At 41.3% G+C, this 18,546-nt stretch overlaps 1 protein-coding gene across 1 annotated transcript; it reads right to left on the bottom strand.

Moving 5' to 3' along the window:
• Nucleotides 1-8,764: 8,764 nt before the first annotated feature.
• Nucleotides 8,765-9,094, bottom strand: LOC145536523 (histone H2A-Bbd type 2/3-like). Its single transcript, XM_081565916.1, has one exon. It carries the CDS (start codon nucleotides 9,092-9,094, stop codon nucleotides 8,765-8,767), a length of 330 nt encoding a protein of 109 aa, XP_081422042.1.
• Nucleotides 9,095-18,546: the final 9,452 nt, after the last annotated feature.

Genomic DNA, 18,546 nt, shown 5'->3' with positions numbered 1-18,546 from the left:
AAACCATTCAGAAAGACAAATATGGCATGATTTCATTTATATGAGGTATCTAAAGTAGTCAGATTTGTAAAATCAAAGAGTGCAATTGTAGTTGTCAAGTATTGAGAAGAGCAGCTATTGCTGCTGTTCACTCGCTCAGTCATGTCTGACTCTTTGCGACCGCATGGACTGCAGCACGATACGCTTCCCTGTCTTTCACCATCTCCTGGAGCTTGCTTAAACTCGTGCCCATTGACTTGGTGATGCCATCCAACCATCTCATCCTTTGTTGTCCCCTTCTCCTCCTGCCTTCAATCTTTTCCAGCATCAGGGTCTTTTCTGATGAGTTGGCTTTTCGCATCAGGTGGCCAAAGTATTGGAGCTTCAGCTTCAGCATCAGTCCTTCCAATGAATATTCAGGACTGATAGCCTTTAGGATTCACTGGTTTGATCTCTTGCAGTACAACGGACTCTCAAGAGTCTTCTCCAACACCACAGTTTGAAAGCAGTAATTCTTCGGCGCTCAGCCTTCTTTATTTTTTTAATATAAATTTATTTATTTTAATTGGAGGCTAATTACTTTACAATATTGTAGTGGTTTTGCCATACATTGGCATGAATCCGCCATGGGTGTACATGTGTTCCCCATCCTGAACCCCCCTCCCACCTCCCTCCCCATCCCATCCCTCAGGGTCATCCCAATGCACCAGCCCCGAGCATCATGTCTTATGCATCGAACCTGGACTGGCGATTCATTTCACATATGATAATATACATGTTTCAACGCCCATTCTCCAAAATCATCCCACCCTCACTCTCTCCCACAGAGTCCAAAAGACTGTTCTATACTTCTGTGTCTCTTTTGCTGTCTTGCATACAGGGTTATCATTACCATCTTTCTAAATTCTATATAGATGCATTAGTATACTGTATTGGTGTTTTTCTTTCCAGCTTACTTCACTCTGTATAATAGGCTCCAGTTTCATCCACCTCATTAGAACTGATTCAAATGTATTCTTTTTAATGGCCGAGTAATATTTCATTATGTATATGTACCACAGCTTCCTTATCCAGTCGTCTGCTGATGGACATCTAGGTTGCTTCCATGTCCTGGCTATTATAAACAGTGCTGCGATGAACATTGGGGTACACGTGTCTTTTACAATTCTGGTTTCCTCAGTGTGTATGCCCAGCAGTGGGATTACTGGGTCATATGGCAGTTCTATTTCCAGTTTTTAAGGAATCTCCACACTGTTCTCCATAGTGGCTGTACTAGTTTGCATTCCCACCAACAGTGTAAGAGGGTTCCCTTTTCTCCACACCCTCTCCAGCATTTATTGCTTGTAGACTTTTGGATAGCAGCCATTCTGACTGTCAGCCTTCTTTATAGTCCAACCCTCATATCCATACATGACTACTGTAAAAACCACAGCTTTCACTATATGGACTTTTGTTGGCAAAGTAATGTCTCTGCTTTTTAATACACCATCTAGGTTTGTCATAGCTTTTCTTCCAAGGAGCAAGTGTCTTTTAATTTCATGGCTGCAGTCACTGTCCACAGTGATTTTGGAGCCAAAGAAAATAAAGTCTGACACTGTTTCTTCATCTGTTTGCCTTGAGGTGATGAGACCAGATGCCACGATCTTTGTTTTTTGAATGTTGGATTTTAAGCCAGCTTTTTTACTCTCCTCTTTCACCTTCATCAAGAGGTTCTTAAGTTCCTCTTTGCTTTCTGTCAAAGGGTGGTGTCATCTTCATATCTGAGGTTATTTCTATTTCTCCTGGCAATCTTGACTCTGGCTTGTGATTCATGAAGCTCGGCATTTCACATGATGTACTCTGCATATAGGTTAAGTGAGCAGGGTGACAATATACAGCCTTGAGGTACTCCTTTCCCAATTTTGAACCAATCTGTCATTCCACGTCTGGCTCAAACTGTTGCTTCTTGACTTGTATGCAGGAGACAGGTAAGGTGGTCTTGGATTCCCATCTCTAAGATTTTCCATAGTTTGTTGTGATCCACATAGTCAAAAGCAACACCCAGTTGTGGATGTGACTGGTGATGGAAGTAAAGTCCGATGCTGTAAAGAGCAATATCGCATGGGAACTTGGAATGTTAGGTCCATGAATCAAGGCAAATTGGAAGTGGTCAAACAGGAGATGGCAAGACTGAACATCGACATTTTAGGAATCAGCTAATTAAAATGGACTGGAATGGGTGAATTTAACTCAGATGACCATTATACATATTACTGTCAGCAAGAATCCCTTAGAAGAAATGGAGTAGCCATCATAGTAAACAAAAGAATCTGAAAGGCAGTACTAGGAAGCAATCTCAAAAATGACAGAATGATCTCTGTTCGTTTCCAAGGTAAACCATTCAATATCACAGTAATCCAAGTCTATGCCCCGATCAGTAATGCTGAAGAAGCTGAAGTTGAACAGTTCTATGAAGACTTACAAGACCTTCTAGAACTAACACCTAAAAAAGATGTCCTTTTCATTATAGGGGACTGGAATGCAAAAAAAGGAAGTCAAGAGGTACCTGGAGTAACAGGCACATTTGGCCTTGGAGTACAAAACAAGGCAGGTCAAAGGCTAACAGAGTATTGCCAAGAGAACACACTGGTCATAGCAAACACCCTCTTCCAACAACACAAGAGAAGACTCTACACATGGACATCACCAGACGGCCAATACCAAAATCAGATGGATTATATTATTTGCAGCCAAAGATGGAGAAGCTCTATACAGTCAGCAAAAACAAGACCAGGAGCTAACTGTGGCTCAGATCATGAACTCCTTATTGACAAATTCAGGCTTAAATTGAAGAAAGTAGGGAAAACCACTAGAAAATTCAGGTATGACCTTAATCAAATCCTTTATGATTATACAGTGGAAGTGACAAATAGATTGAAGGGATTAGCTCTGATAGACAGAGTGCCTGAAGAACTATGAACAGAGGTTTGTGACATTGTTCAGGAGGCAGAGATCAAGACCATCCCCAAGAAAAAGAAATGAAAAAAGCAAAATGGCTGTCTGAGGAGGCCTTACAAATAGCTGTGAAAAGAAGAGAAAGTAAAGGCAAAGGAGAAAAGGAATTATATTCCCATTTGAATGCAGAGTTCCAAAGAATAGCAAGGAGAGATAAGAAAGCCTTCCTCAGTGATCAGTGCAAAGAAATAGAGGAAAACAACAGAATGGGAAAGACTAGAGATCACCTCAAGAAAATCAGATATACCAAGGGAACATTTCATGCAAAGATGGGCTTGATAAAGGACAGAAGTGGTATGGACCTAACAGAAGCAGAAGATATTAAGAAGAGGTGGCAAGAATACACAGAAGAACTGTACAAAAAAGATCTTCATGACTCAGATAATCACGATGGTGTGATCACTCACCTAGAGCCAGACATCCTGGAATGTGAAGTCAAGTTGGCCTTAGGAAGCATCACTCCGAACAAAGCTAGTGGAGGTGATGGAATTCCAGTTGAGCTATTTAAAATCCTAAAAGATGATGCTGTGGAAGTGCTGCACTCAATATGCCAGCAAATTTGGAAAACTCAGCAGTGGTCACAGGACTGGAAAAGGCCAGTTTTCATTCCAATCCCAAAGAAGAGCAATGCCAAAGAATGCCCAAACTACCATGCAATTGCACTCATCTCCCATGCTAGCAAAGTAATGCTCAAAATTCTCCAAGCCAGGCTTCAACAGTATGTGAACCGTGAACTTCCAGATGTTCACGGTGGATTTAGAAAAGGCAGCAGAATCAGAGACCAAATTGCAAACGTTTGTTGGATCATTGAAAAAGCAAGAGAGTTCCAGAAAAACATCTACTTCTGCTTTATTGATTATGCCAAAGCCTTTGACTGTGTGGATCACAACAAACTGGAAAATTCTTCAAGAGAAGGGAATACCAGACCACCTCACCTGCCTCCTGAGAAATCTGTATGCAGGTCAAGAAGCAACAGTTAGAACTGGACATAGAACAATAGAATGGTTCCAAATCAGGAAAGGAGTATGTCAAGGCTGTATATTGTCACCCTGCTTATTTAACTTATATGCAGAGTACATCATGCAAAATGCCAGGCTGGATAAATCACAAGCTGAAATCAAGATTGCCAGGTGATATATCAATAACCTCATATATACAGATGACACCACCTTTATGGAATAAAGCAAAGAATAAATAAAGAGCCTCTTGATGAATGTGAAAGAGGAGAGTGAAAAAATTGGCTTAAAACTCAACATTCAGAAAACTAAGATCATGGCATCCTGTCCCATCACGTCATGGCAAATAGATGGGGAAACATGGAAACAGTGACAGACTTTATTTTGGGGGCTCCAAAATCACTGCAGATGGTGATTTCAGCCATGGAATTAAAAGAAACTTGCTAGTTGGAAGAAAAGCTATGACCAACCTAGACAGCATATTAAAAAGAGACATTGCTTTGCCAACAAAGGCCCATCTAGTCACAGCTATGGTTTTTCCAGTAGTCATGTATGGATGTGAGAGTTGGACCATAATGAAAGCTGAGCACTGAAGAATTTATGCTTTTGGACTGTGGTGTTGGAGAAGATTCTTGAGAGTCTCTTGGACAGCTAGAAAATCCAACCAGTCAATCCTAAAAGAAATCAGCCCTGAATATTTATTGGAAGGACTGATGCTGAAGCTGAAACTCCAATACTTTGGCCACCTGATGTGAAGAACTGACTCATTGGAAAAGACTTTGATGCTGGGAAAGGTTGAAAGCGGTAGGAGAAGGGGAGGACAGAGGATGAGATGGTTGGATGGCATCACCCACTCGATGGACATGAGTTTGAGTAAGCTCTGGAGTTGGTGATGGACAGGGAAGCCTGGTGTGTGGCGGTGTATGGGGTCGCAGAGAGTCAGACACGACTGAATGACTGAACTGAACTGAGCACAGTCAAATGCTTTAGCGTAGTCAGTTAAGTAGAAGTAGATGTTTTTCTGGAATACTGGCTGGGAGGGGGACATGGAGAGTTACTAATCATTGGGCATTAAGTTTCAGATAAGCAAGATTAATCAGTTCAAGATCTGCTGTATAGCATTGTATCTATAAGCAATGATAATATATTATACACTAAAAAATGTAATAGGGCTTCCCTGGTGGCTCAGCTCGTAAAGAATCTGCCTGCAATGCAGGAGACCTGGGTTTGTTTCCTAGATCGGGAAGATCCCCTGGAGAAAGAATGGCAACCCACTCCAGTATTCTTGCCTGGAGAATCCCATGCACAGAGGAGTCTGGAAGGTTACAGTCCATGGTGGTTGCTAAGAGTCAGACACTACTTAGTGACTAACACACAGACAAATGTATTAAGAGAATAGATCTCATTTTAAGGGTTATCAAAATAAAATAAAAATTCAAAAAGACATGCTACCTAAGCATGATGACAAAGGAAGATTAAAAGTAAATGAAATATAAATATGTACTACACAGAAGACCTAAGGAAGCTAAGATAGTTATTTTGACATTAGGAAAATAATAGTTATGTTGGATATTTTGAAATCACTTTATTGGAAAATTGAAAATATGCTCAACATCTTTATTCACTAGGTAATTGCAAATTTAAAACAACAATGAGATATCACTATACACCCACCAAAATGACTGAAACTAACCAGTTAACAACATCAAATTTTGGCAAGGATATGGAACAACTAAAACCCTCATACATAGTGGGAGTGTAATGTGGTACAAATACTTTGGAAAGTAGTTTTTCAGTTTTTCATAAAGCTAGATATATACCTAACCTACTACCTAACACTTCTGCTTTTAGAAATTATCCAAGGAAAATGTAAAAAAATATGAGTACATGGTAACTTGAACACAAATGTTTATAACAGCTTCTTGCATAATAATAAAGAACTGAAAAGAAGCCAGATGTTCATCAACAGTTGAATGTATAAATCAACTGTGGTTTGTCAATTTAGCTATATAACATTTGGTGATAAAAAGCAATGAACATTGATACATACATCAAATATGAGTTCCTCTCAAAAGAGGCTTCACTGAAAGTGCTTACATGTATGATTCCATTATTTGAAGTTCTAAAACAGGCAAAATCAACATGTGGTGAAAAGCATAAGAACAATGGTTGCCCCTAGGGCATGAGAATGAGGCTAATTGTGAAGAGACCTGAAGAACCTTTTCATATGATCCAGTCGGCCAACTCCTGGGGATATACCCTAGAGAAATGAAACTTTATGTTCATATAAAAACTTATCCATGAATGCTCATATCTGCTTTATTCAAAATTGCCAAAAACATGGAAACAACCAAAATGTCCTCCAGCAGGCTGAGGGTTAAACAAACTGTGGTACGTCCACACAATGGAATACCACACAGAACATAACTATTGATACACAACAATCTTGACGAACCTCAAAAGCAGTATGTTTAATGATAGCATCCAGCCTCAAAAGCTGACAGACTTAATGAATCCACTTACAAGCCATATGGAAAAGGTAGTTTTTTAAGAGATGGAGACCAGAGCAGCAGTTGTCAAGGACTAGGTCTGAAGAAAGAGTTTGACAGCTATTGAGAGTTTAAAGTACTCTATAATATCGCGTTCTTTTTGTGTGGCTAAGGGACCTGCAGGGGGCTTGGGTGGACACAAATCTATCCTCAAGGGCATGCCCTGGATGACAGCCAGCAGAGTCATAAGAAAGTGCAACTGATATGACTTCCCCAAAGGCCCTGATGATTTAAGTTTCTTCTGCCTCCCAGCTCCTTCCTCTTGTGGGTCCCTTACATAGAACTCCTACAGAGCTTACCAAAGCGCTGCTGGTTTATTTTATGTTTTTATATTTTGGTTTTGAATTGACCAATTTGGCCTTATCCAGGGAACCTCAAAAACACTTAACCTATGGACCCTGTTAAAAGCTCTAAGTTCCAGATCCTGCTACCTTCTGTCTGCCTGTACCCGGCCCTGACCACCTGTGTGGCCCTCCAGGCGTGCTTTGTACCTCCTCCAGGACTTACGAGTAATAAACTTCTCCATTTCACTTTCCCTTGTGGTCTTTGCTGAATTTTGGTTCCCCATCCCACTCCCCACCCAAGGACTCTATTTAACCAACATTCTTTTTACAAAAATCAAGCTCTTAAACAGGGACTGCTGTACCAGACCAGGGACTTGCTGGGTTGGTGGAGCTGTTCCATGTCCTGAATGTGGTGGTGAATGCACACATGTATACATGTGCTAAATTCATAGAACTGGGCTCAAAAAGAGGTTGATTTTATTGCGAAACATAAGAAAATAAAAAACCAAAAAGTGCCATGGACTGCATACAGAACTAACCTGACTACTTACTAAGTTTTTTATTTTAGCACAGGTATACTTCTATATGGGCTTCCCTGGTGGCTCACTGGTAAAGAATCTGCCCGCCAATGCAAGAGAAGCAGATTCAGTCCCTGGGTCTGGAAGATCTCCTGGAGAAGGAAATGGCAAGCCACTCCAGTATTTAAGCCTGGGAAATTTCACGGACAGAGAAGCCTGGCAGGCTATAGTGCATGGGGTCACTAAAGAGTCAGACATGACTGAGTGAGTAAGCAACATGTTTTTATATATTTTTAAAATATCTTTTATGTTGTATATTATATGTATCATATATATGTAACTTCCTCTAATTTTTCTCACCATTATTCTGAAACGGTGGGCAGGTATTATGTTCTCATTATTTAAAACGAAGAAATTAAAAGTCAGTAAAAGGCTAGTTCCTTATCAGGGAAGCAGCAGTCCGCATAAAGCTTCTTACTAATCAAATCCAAACTACCTAAGGCATAAAGAAATAGCATTAATTTTAAAACGTGGGTCTCAGATGTGATTACTACTCCAACTTATTAGGCTAAAGCATCATTTCCACGGAGATATGCAAATTGAGTGACCAGAGGCGGAGCCTGGTCCCAAGAAAGTCTCATATGCAAAATGAGGGTGGTGGCACAGGCCCTGGCCGGGAGCCGGCCGTTGCTAGGTGACAGCTTGCTCCCTCAGGTTGCCAAGCAGGGCATCTCTAAAGGAACACGACCAAAAAGCCAACTGGTGAACTCGCATGACCCTGATTCTGACATTGTATACGTGCAGGTTGTGTCCCGCCAACCCCAGTCCACATCCTGCCTCAGTCTTGCGGTCTACACCCCTGCCCCCATGGGCATCTAGGCCCCGGCCCCCATGGGCACCCCTGCCAAGCACACTGTCCACCCACCCTGCCTCCCGCGCCGCGTGGCAGTTGGTCACCTTGGCACCTTCACCCGACCACGCTGCCGCCCTCTCGGTCTTGAGCGTCACCGCCAGGACCCGGTCCCTCTGCTAACTTGGCCTGGCTCCCACTTGCTCAGAGCCAACGGGGGAGCCTTCCTTTCCCAGGCCTCCCCCCAGACCCCACTCCACCGCACCCCTGCAGCAGCCAGCCTCTCCCACCAGGGCCACCACGTGCGCTGTCACGTGGGCGACCTCTCCTCTCTGCTTGCCATCCCTGACTCCACCCGCACCCGCAACACTCCCCCTCCGCTCCGGCCAGACCCCCGACCCCCACCTCTCCAAGGAGGGGTGTCCCACCACCACCTCCCAGGCCAAGTGACTGAAGCACGCACACGGGATGTCTTGAAACACTTATTGACTCGACATGACTGGGTTCGAGGCACCGGGTTGTGCGGTCTGTCAGTGAGCAGGCCTGGCTCCCGACAGCCGGAGAGAAGCCCGTCCGGGGGCTGGGCACCCGGGACCCGGGACCCGGGACCCGGGACCCAGGTGTGGTTGAGCAGCTAGCGCCGGGCTGGGGCCACCAGGGAGATGGTTGTCATCCCAACAAAGCCACTGAGCGGAGCGTTGTGGTGGACCGCCATGCCCACCAGCTCTGGAGTGATGTGCCTCTGCCCAATGTTCTGGGCCTCGTTGCCTGCCAGCTCTAGGACCTTGGCCGTCGGGTGCTGCATGATGGCTGCTAGGAAGCTGGGTGCGGACGAGCTCAGGCGCTGGGCGTAGTGGCCTTCCCGCAGGAGGCTCTCCATGGGGCTCCCGGAGAAGGACAACTCGGCAAGGGCGGTACGGGAGCGGTGACCAAACGAACTTGGACGGCCCCTTTCCCTTGGCATGCTGACTGTTCAGCCCGCTTTCTCCGAGGCCACGCTTTGTGGTGCAGTGGGATGAGGTGAGGCAGGATGAGATGTGGTGGGATGAGTCAGCTGGTCCCAACCTCTCAAGACAGCATGTACTCTCAGACCTCTACTCCATATCCTAATAACCATGGGACGGCCCCTCACTGGTCGGGGCGCATGCTCTGTGACAGGCAAACCCCCTGAGATCACTGCATTCCCATGCCCCCCACCCCACCCCCACTCCCGCAGGCCTGAGCCTGCAAAGAAATGGCGCTGGCAGAATCCTGCTCATCCTGCCCATTGCACCCTCTCTTTGTTGGAACTCTCCCTTTCCACTGGACAAGACCTTTGTACAGAGAAGGCAGCAGACCGCCCAGTGGCACCAAGTATACACGGGCAGTGCTGGACCACCATCATGACTGTATCTAGTTCCAGAATGTTGGCACCACCATAAAGAGAAACCCCTGTACCAGCCAGGCAGTCACTCCCCACTGCCCCCTCCTGCAGTTTCCCCCACCCCACCCCACCCCACCCCCATAGTCCTTAGGCAACCACTCATCAGCTTCCTATCCTCAGCCCTTTGTCTATCCTGGAGACTTCCTAGAGATGGAGGCATACAATAAATAGGTGGCCTTCTGTGTCTGGCTGCTGTCACTGAGCATAGTGTCCATGCACGTGGTAGCACAAATCAGCACTTCTTTCCTTTTCCTGGCTGAATAGTATTCCACTGTATGGCTAGACCACACATGTTTTCTACCCGCTCAGCAGTGTGTGGACATTTGGGTGACTTCTCCCTTGTGTCTACTGTGGTGGACATTCCTCTATGGGGTTCTGTGTGAACACCTGTTTTCAACTCTTCGGGATTTATATCCATGAATAGATTTACAGGTTTACTTCTATACTCTCAATTCTATTCCAATGATATAAATGAAAACATGAGAAATATTCATTACCTTGAGTTATACAAAAAATTCTTAGGTATGACATTCCAATATAAAAAGAAAAAATGACTTTGAATGTTATCAAAATTTAAAATTTAGCTCTGTGAGAAATACTGTTCAGAGTTTGAAAAGACAAGCAACAGATAGAAAACATATTTTGAAGTCATGTAACTGATAAAGTACACTTAGGGTGTAGATATCTTAAAACTTATGATAAATAAACAAACAACCCAATTAAAAAGGTCCAATTTTCCCAGCAGGTTACTTTGTAGATAGAAACAAAATGGTTCTGAAGCTTCTACGGACCTAGAATAGCCAACACAATGGGCTTCCCAGGTGATGCTAGTGGTAAAGAAGCTGCCTGCCAATGCAGGAGATGTAAGGAGACACAAGTTCAATCTATGGGTCAAGCAGATCCCCTGGAGGAGGGCACAGCAACCCACTCCAGTATTCTTGCCTGGAGAATCCCATGAACTGGAGTCTGATGGATTACAGTTCAAAGGGTTGCAAAGAGTCAGACACAACTGAAGTGCCTTAGTGGCAGCCAACAAAATATTGAAGGAAAGGGACAAAGTTGGAGGACTGACATTATCCTATTGAAGACTTATCATGAAGCTACAGTAATCAAAATAGTGTGTTATTGGTGAAAGAATAAACAAATAGATAAATGGAATAGAACAGAGCACCCAGAAATGGACTTACATAAATATAATTAACTAATTTTTGATAAAGGAGCAAAGAAAAGACAATGGAACATAAATACTCTTTTAAACAAATGATATTGAAACAACTGAACATCTGCATGCAGAATAAATAAATAAATAAAGACAGACATAGACGTTACACCCAAAGGATGAACACCAAAGTGTACATACTTTTTATATTTTGGATAATAATCTTTTATGAGATGTGTCCTTTTCAAATATTTTTCTCCCAGTCTGTGGCTTGTCTTATTCTCTTGACAGGGTCTTTTGCAGAGCAGTTTTAAATTTTAATGGCATCAAGCATATCACTTATTTCTTTCATGGGTCATCTTTCATGCTTTATCTAAAAAGTCATCACCATACCCATGGTCACCTGGATTTTCTTCTATGTTATCTTCTAGGAGTTTTAGAGTTTTGCATTTATGTCTGCGATCCATTTTGAGAATGGGCTCCCAAAAATAGTTGTTGCCAGTATCTGTGTCCCTAAGAGAAGTCCCCGTTGCCTCCTACCTCTTTGGAAGTCTCTCCAAGATCAGCAAGTGGCTCTCTCCCAGGCATTATTCAAATTATTGCTTCTGGCTTTGGTCTCAGAGTGTATGAGATCTTGTGTTCACCCTTTAAGTGTGGAGTCTCTATCTTCTACAGATCTCTGGCTCTCCCAAAAGTAAGCCCCACTGACTCCAAATGCTCTAGGGTCTTGTCTTCCTGGTACAGGACTCTTAGACTGAGGAGCATGATGTGGGACTCACTCCCCCTCTGTCCTTGGGGAGAACCTATGCAATAGTAATTATCCTCCCACTTGTGGGCTGCCTACCACAAGAGTATGGGTCTTGACTATACCACGTCTTCACTCCTTCTACCTGTGTCACTGTGGTTCTTTCCTTCAAATCTTTTCTGCTAGTGTTCATGTCATTCTTATCAACAGTTGCTCTGTAAATAGTAGTAATTTTGGTGCATCAATGGGAGAGGTGCACTCAGAGCCTTCCCACTCCACCATCTTGGCCTGTCCCCTACGGAAAAAAATCCTGTGATTTTTGAGCCCAAGAAAGTAGTCTGTCATTGTTTCCATTTTTCTGCCATCTATTTGCCATGAAATAATGGGACTGGATGCCATGATCTTAGTTTTCTAAATGTCAAGTTTTAAGCCAGATTTTTCACTCTCCTCTTTCACCCTCACCAACAAACTCTTTAGTTCCTCTTTGCTTTCTGCCATAAAGGTGGTGTCATCTGCATATCTGAGGTTGTTGATCTTTCTCTAAGAAATCTTGATTCCAGTTTGTGCTTCATCCAACCCAGCGTTTCTCATGATGTACTCTGCCTATAAGTTAAATAAGTAGGGTGACAATATACAGCCTTGACACATTCCTTTCCCAATTTTGAACTAATCCTTTGTTTCAAGTCCAGTTTAACTATTGCTTCTTGACCTGCATACAAGTTTATACCTCTTAACAGGCAGGGTAAGGTGGTCTGGTATTTCCATCTCTTTAAGAATTTTCCACAGTTTGTGGTGATCCACACAAAGGCTTTGGCATAGTCAATACAGCAGAAATAGATTTTTTTTCTGGAACCCTCTTGCTTTTTCGATAATCCAGCAGATGTTGGCAATTTGATCTCCGGTTCCTCTGCCTTTTCTAAAACCAGCTTGAACATCTGGAAGTTCGCGGTTCACATATTGTAGCAGCCTGGCTTGAAGAATTTTGAGCATTACTTTACTAGCGTGAGATGAGTGCAATTGTACAGTAGTTTGAACATTCTTTGGCATTGCCTTTCTTTGGGATTGGAATGAAAACTGACCATTTCCAGTCCTGTGGCCACTGTTGAGTTTTACAAATTTGCTGGCATATCGAGTGTAGTACTTTCACAGCATTATCTTTTAGGATTTGAAATAGCTCAACTGGAATTCCATCACCTCCACTGGCTTTGTTCATAGTGATGCTTCCTAAGGCCCATTTGACGTTGCCTTCCAGGATGTCTGGCTCTAGGTGAGGGATCACACCATCGTGATTATCTGGGTCATGAAGTTCTTTTTTGTATAGTTCTTCTGTGTATTCTTGCCACCTCTTCTTAATATCTTCTGCTTCTGTTAGGCCCATTTCTGTCCTTTATCGAGCCCATCTTTGCATGAAATGTTCCCCTGGTATCTCTAATTTTCTTGAAGAGATCTCTAGTCTTTCTCTTTATATTGTTTTCCTCTATTTCTTTTCAGTGATCAATAAGGAAGGCTTTCTTATCTCTCCTTGCTATTCTTTGGAACTCTGCATTCAAATGGATATATCTTTCCTTTTCTCCTTTGCTTTTCACTTGTCTTCTTTCCACAGCTATTTGTAAGGCCTCCTCAGACAGCCATTTTGCTTTTATACCTTGCTTTTCCTTGGGGATGGTCTTGATCCCTGTCTCCTGTGCAATGTCATGAACCTCCATCCATAGTTCATCATGCACTCTATCAGATTTAGTCCCTTGAATCTATTTCTCACTTCCACTGTATAGTCATGAGGGATTTGATTTAGGTCGTACCTGAATGGTCTAGTGGTTTTCCCTACTTTCTTCAATTAAAGTTTGAATTTGGCAATAAGGAGTTCATGATCTGAGCCACACTCAACTCCCAGTCTTGTTTTTGCTGACTGTATAGAGCTTCTCCATCTTTGGCTGCAAAGAATATAATCCATCTGATTTTGGTATTGACCATCTGGTGATATCCATGTGTACAGTTGTCTCTTGGGTTGTTGGAAGAGGGTGTTTGCTATCACCAGTGCATTCTCTTGGCAAAACTCTGTTATCCTTTGCCCTGCTTCATTTTGTACTCCAAGGCCAAACTTGCCTGTTACTCCAGGTATCTCTTGACTTCCCACTTTTGCATTCCAGTTCCCTATGATGAAAAGGACATCTTTTTTTGGTGTTAATTCTAAAAGGTCTTCCAGGTCATCATAGAACAGCTCAACTTCAGCTTCTTTGGCATTAGTGGTTGGGACATAGACTTGGATTACTGTGATATTGAATGGTTTGCCTTGGAAACAAACAGAGATCATTCTTTCATTTTTGAGATTGCACCCAATCTCAATTAATTAATGTTAGTCATTAATTAATTACTCATTAGGCAAATGGAAATCAAAATCACAATGAGATAACACCACTGCCACATCCACTGTAATGACTATAATTAAAAAAAAATGATCAAGAGTTCAATCCAGTAAGAAGACATAACAATTGTAATTATTTATGCACCCAACATAGGAGCACCTCCATGATAAGGCAATTGCTATCAGCCATAAAGGGGGAAATCAACATTAACACAATAATAGTGGGAGACTTTACATCCCACTTACACCAATAGATCATCCAGACAGAAAATCAATAAGAAAACACAAGCCCTAAATGGTATATTTGAGCAGATAGATCATATCTTGTGTCATAAATCAAGCCTCAGTAAATTTGAGAAAATTAAGATAATATCAAGCATTTTTTTTCTGAAATTACAAATCAATTACAGGAAAAAAAAAAGATTGTAAAAAACATGAACACATGAAGGCTAAACTATACCCTACTAAGTAACCAACAGAATACTGAAGGAATCAAAGAGGAAATAAGGAAAATATCTAGAAACAAGCGAATGAAAGTAAGACAACCCAAAACCTATGGGATGCAGCAAAAGCAGTTCTAAGAAGGAAGCTGCAGTTTAAAATTTCAAATAAATAGCCTAACCTTACACCTAACACAATTAGAGTAAGAGGACCAAACAAAACCCAAAGTTAGTAGAAGGTAAGAAAACATAAAGATCAGAGCAAAAATAAATGAAATAGAAATGGAAAAAAAAACAGTTGGAAAGATCAATAAAAGTAAAAGCTGTTTCTTTGAGAAGATAAACAAAATTGATAAATCTTCAGCCAAACTCATCAAGAAAAAACAGGAGAGGACTCAAATAAATAAAATTAGAAATTAAAAAGGAGAAGTTACAACTGATACTGCAAACTGCAAATGATCATAAGAGAATACTCCAAGCAACTCTATGCCAACGAAATGGACAACCTGGAAGAAATGGATAGATTCTTTAAAAGGTACAAACTTCCAAGAATGAACCAGGATGAAATATAAAATATCAACAGACCAATCACAAGTAATGAAACAGTGATTTAAAATCTTCCAACAAGCAAAAGTCCAGAACCAGAGGGCTTCACAGGCAAGTTCTGTCAAACATTTAAAGAACAGCTCACACCTATCCTTCTCAAACTCTTCCAAAAAACTGCAGAGTAAGGAACACTCCCAAGCTCATTCTATGAGGCCACCATCACCTGATACCAAAACCAGACAAAGATATCACAAAAAAAGAAAATTACAGGCCAATATCACTGATGAACATACACGCAAAAATCCTCAACAAAATACTAGCAAACAGAATCCAACAACACGTTAAAAGGATCATACACTCTGATTAAGTGGAATTTATGCCAGGGATACAAGTTTCCTTCAATATATGCAAATCAGCCAATATGATTTACCATATTAAAGAAGAATAAAAACCATATGATCACCTCAATAGATGCAGAGAAAATTTTTGACAAAATTAAAACCCATTTATGATAAAAAAAAAAAAAACTCTCCAGAAAGTGGGCATAGAGGAAAGCTACCTCAACATAACAAAGGCCATATATGACAAACCCATAGCAAATATCATTCTCACTGGTGAAAAACAAAGCATTCCCCCCAAGATTAGGAACAAGACAAGAATGTCCACTCTCACCACTATTATTCAGCATGCTGCTGCTGCTGCTAAGTCGTTTCAGTCGTGTCCGACTCTGTGCGACCCCATAGACGGCAGCCCACCAGGCTCCGCCGTCCCTGGGATTCTCCAGGCAAGAATACTGAAGTGGGTTGCCATTTCCTTCTCCAGTGCATGAAAGGGAAAAGTAAAAGTGAAGTTGCTCAGTCGTGTCTGACTCTTAGCGACCCCATGGACTGTAGCCTACCAGGCTCCTCCACCCATGGGATTTTCCAGGCAAGAGTACTGGAGTGGGGTGCCATTGCCTTCTCCGATTATTCAGCATAGTTTTAGAAATTCCCGCCACGGCAGTCAGAGAAGAAAAAGAAATAAAAGGAATCCAAATTGGAAAAGAAGAAGTAAAACTGTCACTGGTTGCAGATGACATGATACCATACATAGATAATACTAAATATACTACCAGAAAACTACTAAAGCTAATCAGTGAATCTAGTAAAGTTGCAAAATTAATACACAGAAATCCTATGCATTTCTATACAGTAACAATGAAATGTCAGAAAGAGAAATTAAGGAAACAATCCCATTTACCATCACAACAAGAAGAATAAGATACCTATAAATAAATCTGCCTAAGGAGACAAAAGACCTGTACTCAGAAAACTATAAGATACTGATGAAAGAAATCAAAGACAGCACAAACAGATGGAGAAATATACCATCTTCCTGGATTGGAAGAATCAATATTGTGAAAATGACTATACTATCCAAAGCAATCTACAGATTCAATGCAATCCCTATCAAAGTACCAATGGCATTTTTCACAGAATTAGAATGAAAACTTTACAATTTGTATGGAAACACAAAATGCCCCAAATAACCAAAGCAATCTTGGGAAAGAAAAACAGAGCTGGAGGAAGCAGGCTCCCTGACTTCTAACTATATGACAAAGCCACAGTAATCTAGAGAGTTTGGTACTGGCACAAAAACAAAAATATCATTGGAACAGGATCAACTCAGTTCAGTTGCTCAGTCATGTCCAACTCTTTGCAACCCGATGGACTGCAGCATGCCAAGCCTCCCTGTCCATCACCAACTCCCGGAGTTTACCCAAACTCATGTCCATTGAGTTGGTGATGCCATCCAACCATTTCATTCTCTGCCGTCCCCTTCTCCTCCTGCCTTCAATCTGGAACAAGATAGAAAACCCAGAGATAAACCCACACACCTATGGTCACCTGATTTATGACAAAAGAGACAATAATATACAATGGACAAAAGATAGCCTCTTCAATAAGTGGTGCTGGGAATACTGGACAGCTACATGCAAAAGAAGGAAATTAGAACACTCCCTAACACCATACACAAAAATAAATTCAAAATGGATTAAACTCTAAATGTAAGGCCAGAAACTATAAAACTCTTAGAGGAAATATAAGCAGAACACTTCCTGACACAAATTGCAGCAAGACCCTTTTGGATCCACCTCCTAGCATAATGCAAATAAAAGCCAAAATAAACAAATGAGACCTAATTAAACTTAAAAGCTTTTTCACAGCAAAGAAAATTATAAACAAGATGAAAAGACTACCCTCAGAATGGGAGAAAAAAATTGCAAATGAAGCAGCTGACAAAGGATTAATTTCCAAAGTATAGAAGCAGCTCATGTGGCTCAATACCAGCAAAACAAACAACCCAGTCAAAAGCTGGGCATTTCTCCAAATAAGACATACAGATTCCTAATAAACACATGAAAAGATGCTCAACCTTGCTCATTATTAGAGAAATGAAAATCAAAACTAGAATGTGGTATCACCTCACATGAGTCAGAATGGCCATCATCAAAAGATCTACCAACAATAAATGCTGGAGAGAGTGTGGAGAAAAGGAAACCCTCCCACACTGTTGGTGGGAATGTAAATTGGTGCACTCACTATGAACAGTATGGGAGTTTTTTAAAATTCTAAAAATAGAACTACCATATGATCCAGCAATCCCGGCCCTTGTCATATATCTATCTGGAGAAGTCCATAATTTGAAAAAGGACATGCACGTCAGTGCTCACTACAGCACAATTTACAATAGCCTCGGCATGGAAGCAACCTAAACATCCATTGATAGTGGAATGGATAAAAAAAGATGTGGTACATATATACAATGGAATACTACACAGCAATAAAAACACAAAATAATGCCATTTTCAGCAACATGGATGAACCTAGAAATTATCATACTAAGTAAGTCAGAGAGAGAAAGACAAATATCATAAGGTATCACTTATTTATGGAATCTAAAAATAAGGGGAACAAATGAACTTATTTGCAGAACAGAAATAGAGTCACAGATGTAGAAAACAAGCTCATGGTTACCAGGGGATAAGGGAGGGAGAGGGATAAGTTAGGAGATTGGGATTGACATATACACACTATTATGTATAAAACAGACAACAAATAAGTGCCTACTGCATAGCACAGGGAACTCTACTCAATACTCTGTAATGGCTAATATGGTAAAATAATCTAAAAAATAGTGGATAAATGTATATGTGAAACATTTCACTTTGCTGTACATTTGAAACTAACACATTGTAAATCAATTGTACTCCAATAAAAATTTAAAAAATAAAAACAGAAAATAAGTATTGGAAAAAATGAAATTGTCATACGCTGCTGGTGGGAATGTAAAATGGTGCAGCCACTGTGAAAAAGCTTTGCAGTTACTCAAAGAATTCAACATAGAGTTACCACATGACCAGCAATTCTACTGCTAGGTATCTACCCAAGAGAATTGAAAACATATGTGCACCCAAAATCATGTGCATGAATGTCCATACCTGCCTTATTCACAATAGCAAAAAGGTGGAAATAACCCAAATGTCCATAAACATAAGGTGATATATACATGTTATCTACCATTATTTGGCCATCAGAAGTAATAAAGTATGGTCATACTACAATATAGATGAACCTTGAAAACATCATGCTAAGAAAAGAAGCAAGTCACAAAAGACCACATATGTGTGATTCGATTTATATGAAATGTCCAAGGTAGGCAAATCCATAGAGACAAGAAGCAGACTAGTGATTGCTAAGG

Source organism: Giraffa tippelskirchi, chromosome X, assembly GCF_054371585.1.
Source record: "Giraffa tippelskirchi isolate mGirTip1 chromosome X, T2T-mGirTip1v1.2.pri, whole genome shotgun sequence".
Classification (NCBI taxonomy): domain Eukaryota; kingdom Metazoa; phylum Chordata; class Mammalia; order Artiodactyla; family Giraffidae; genus Giraffa; species Giraffa tippelskirchi.
This window is presented reverse-complemented; position numbering and strand designations above follow the sequence as displayed.

Excerpts from the sequence above, each read along its gene's own strand:
- LOC145536523 (XM_081565916.1), bottom strand. The coding sequence starts at position 9,094 with ATGCCAAGGGAAAGGGGCCGTCCAAGTTCGTTTGGTCACCGCTCCCGT.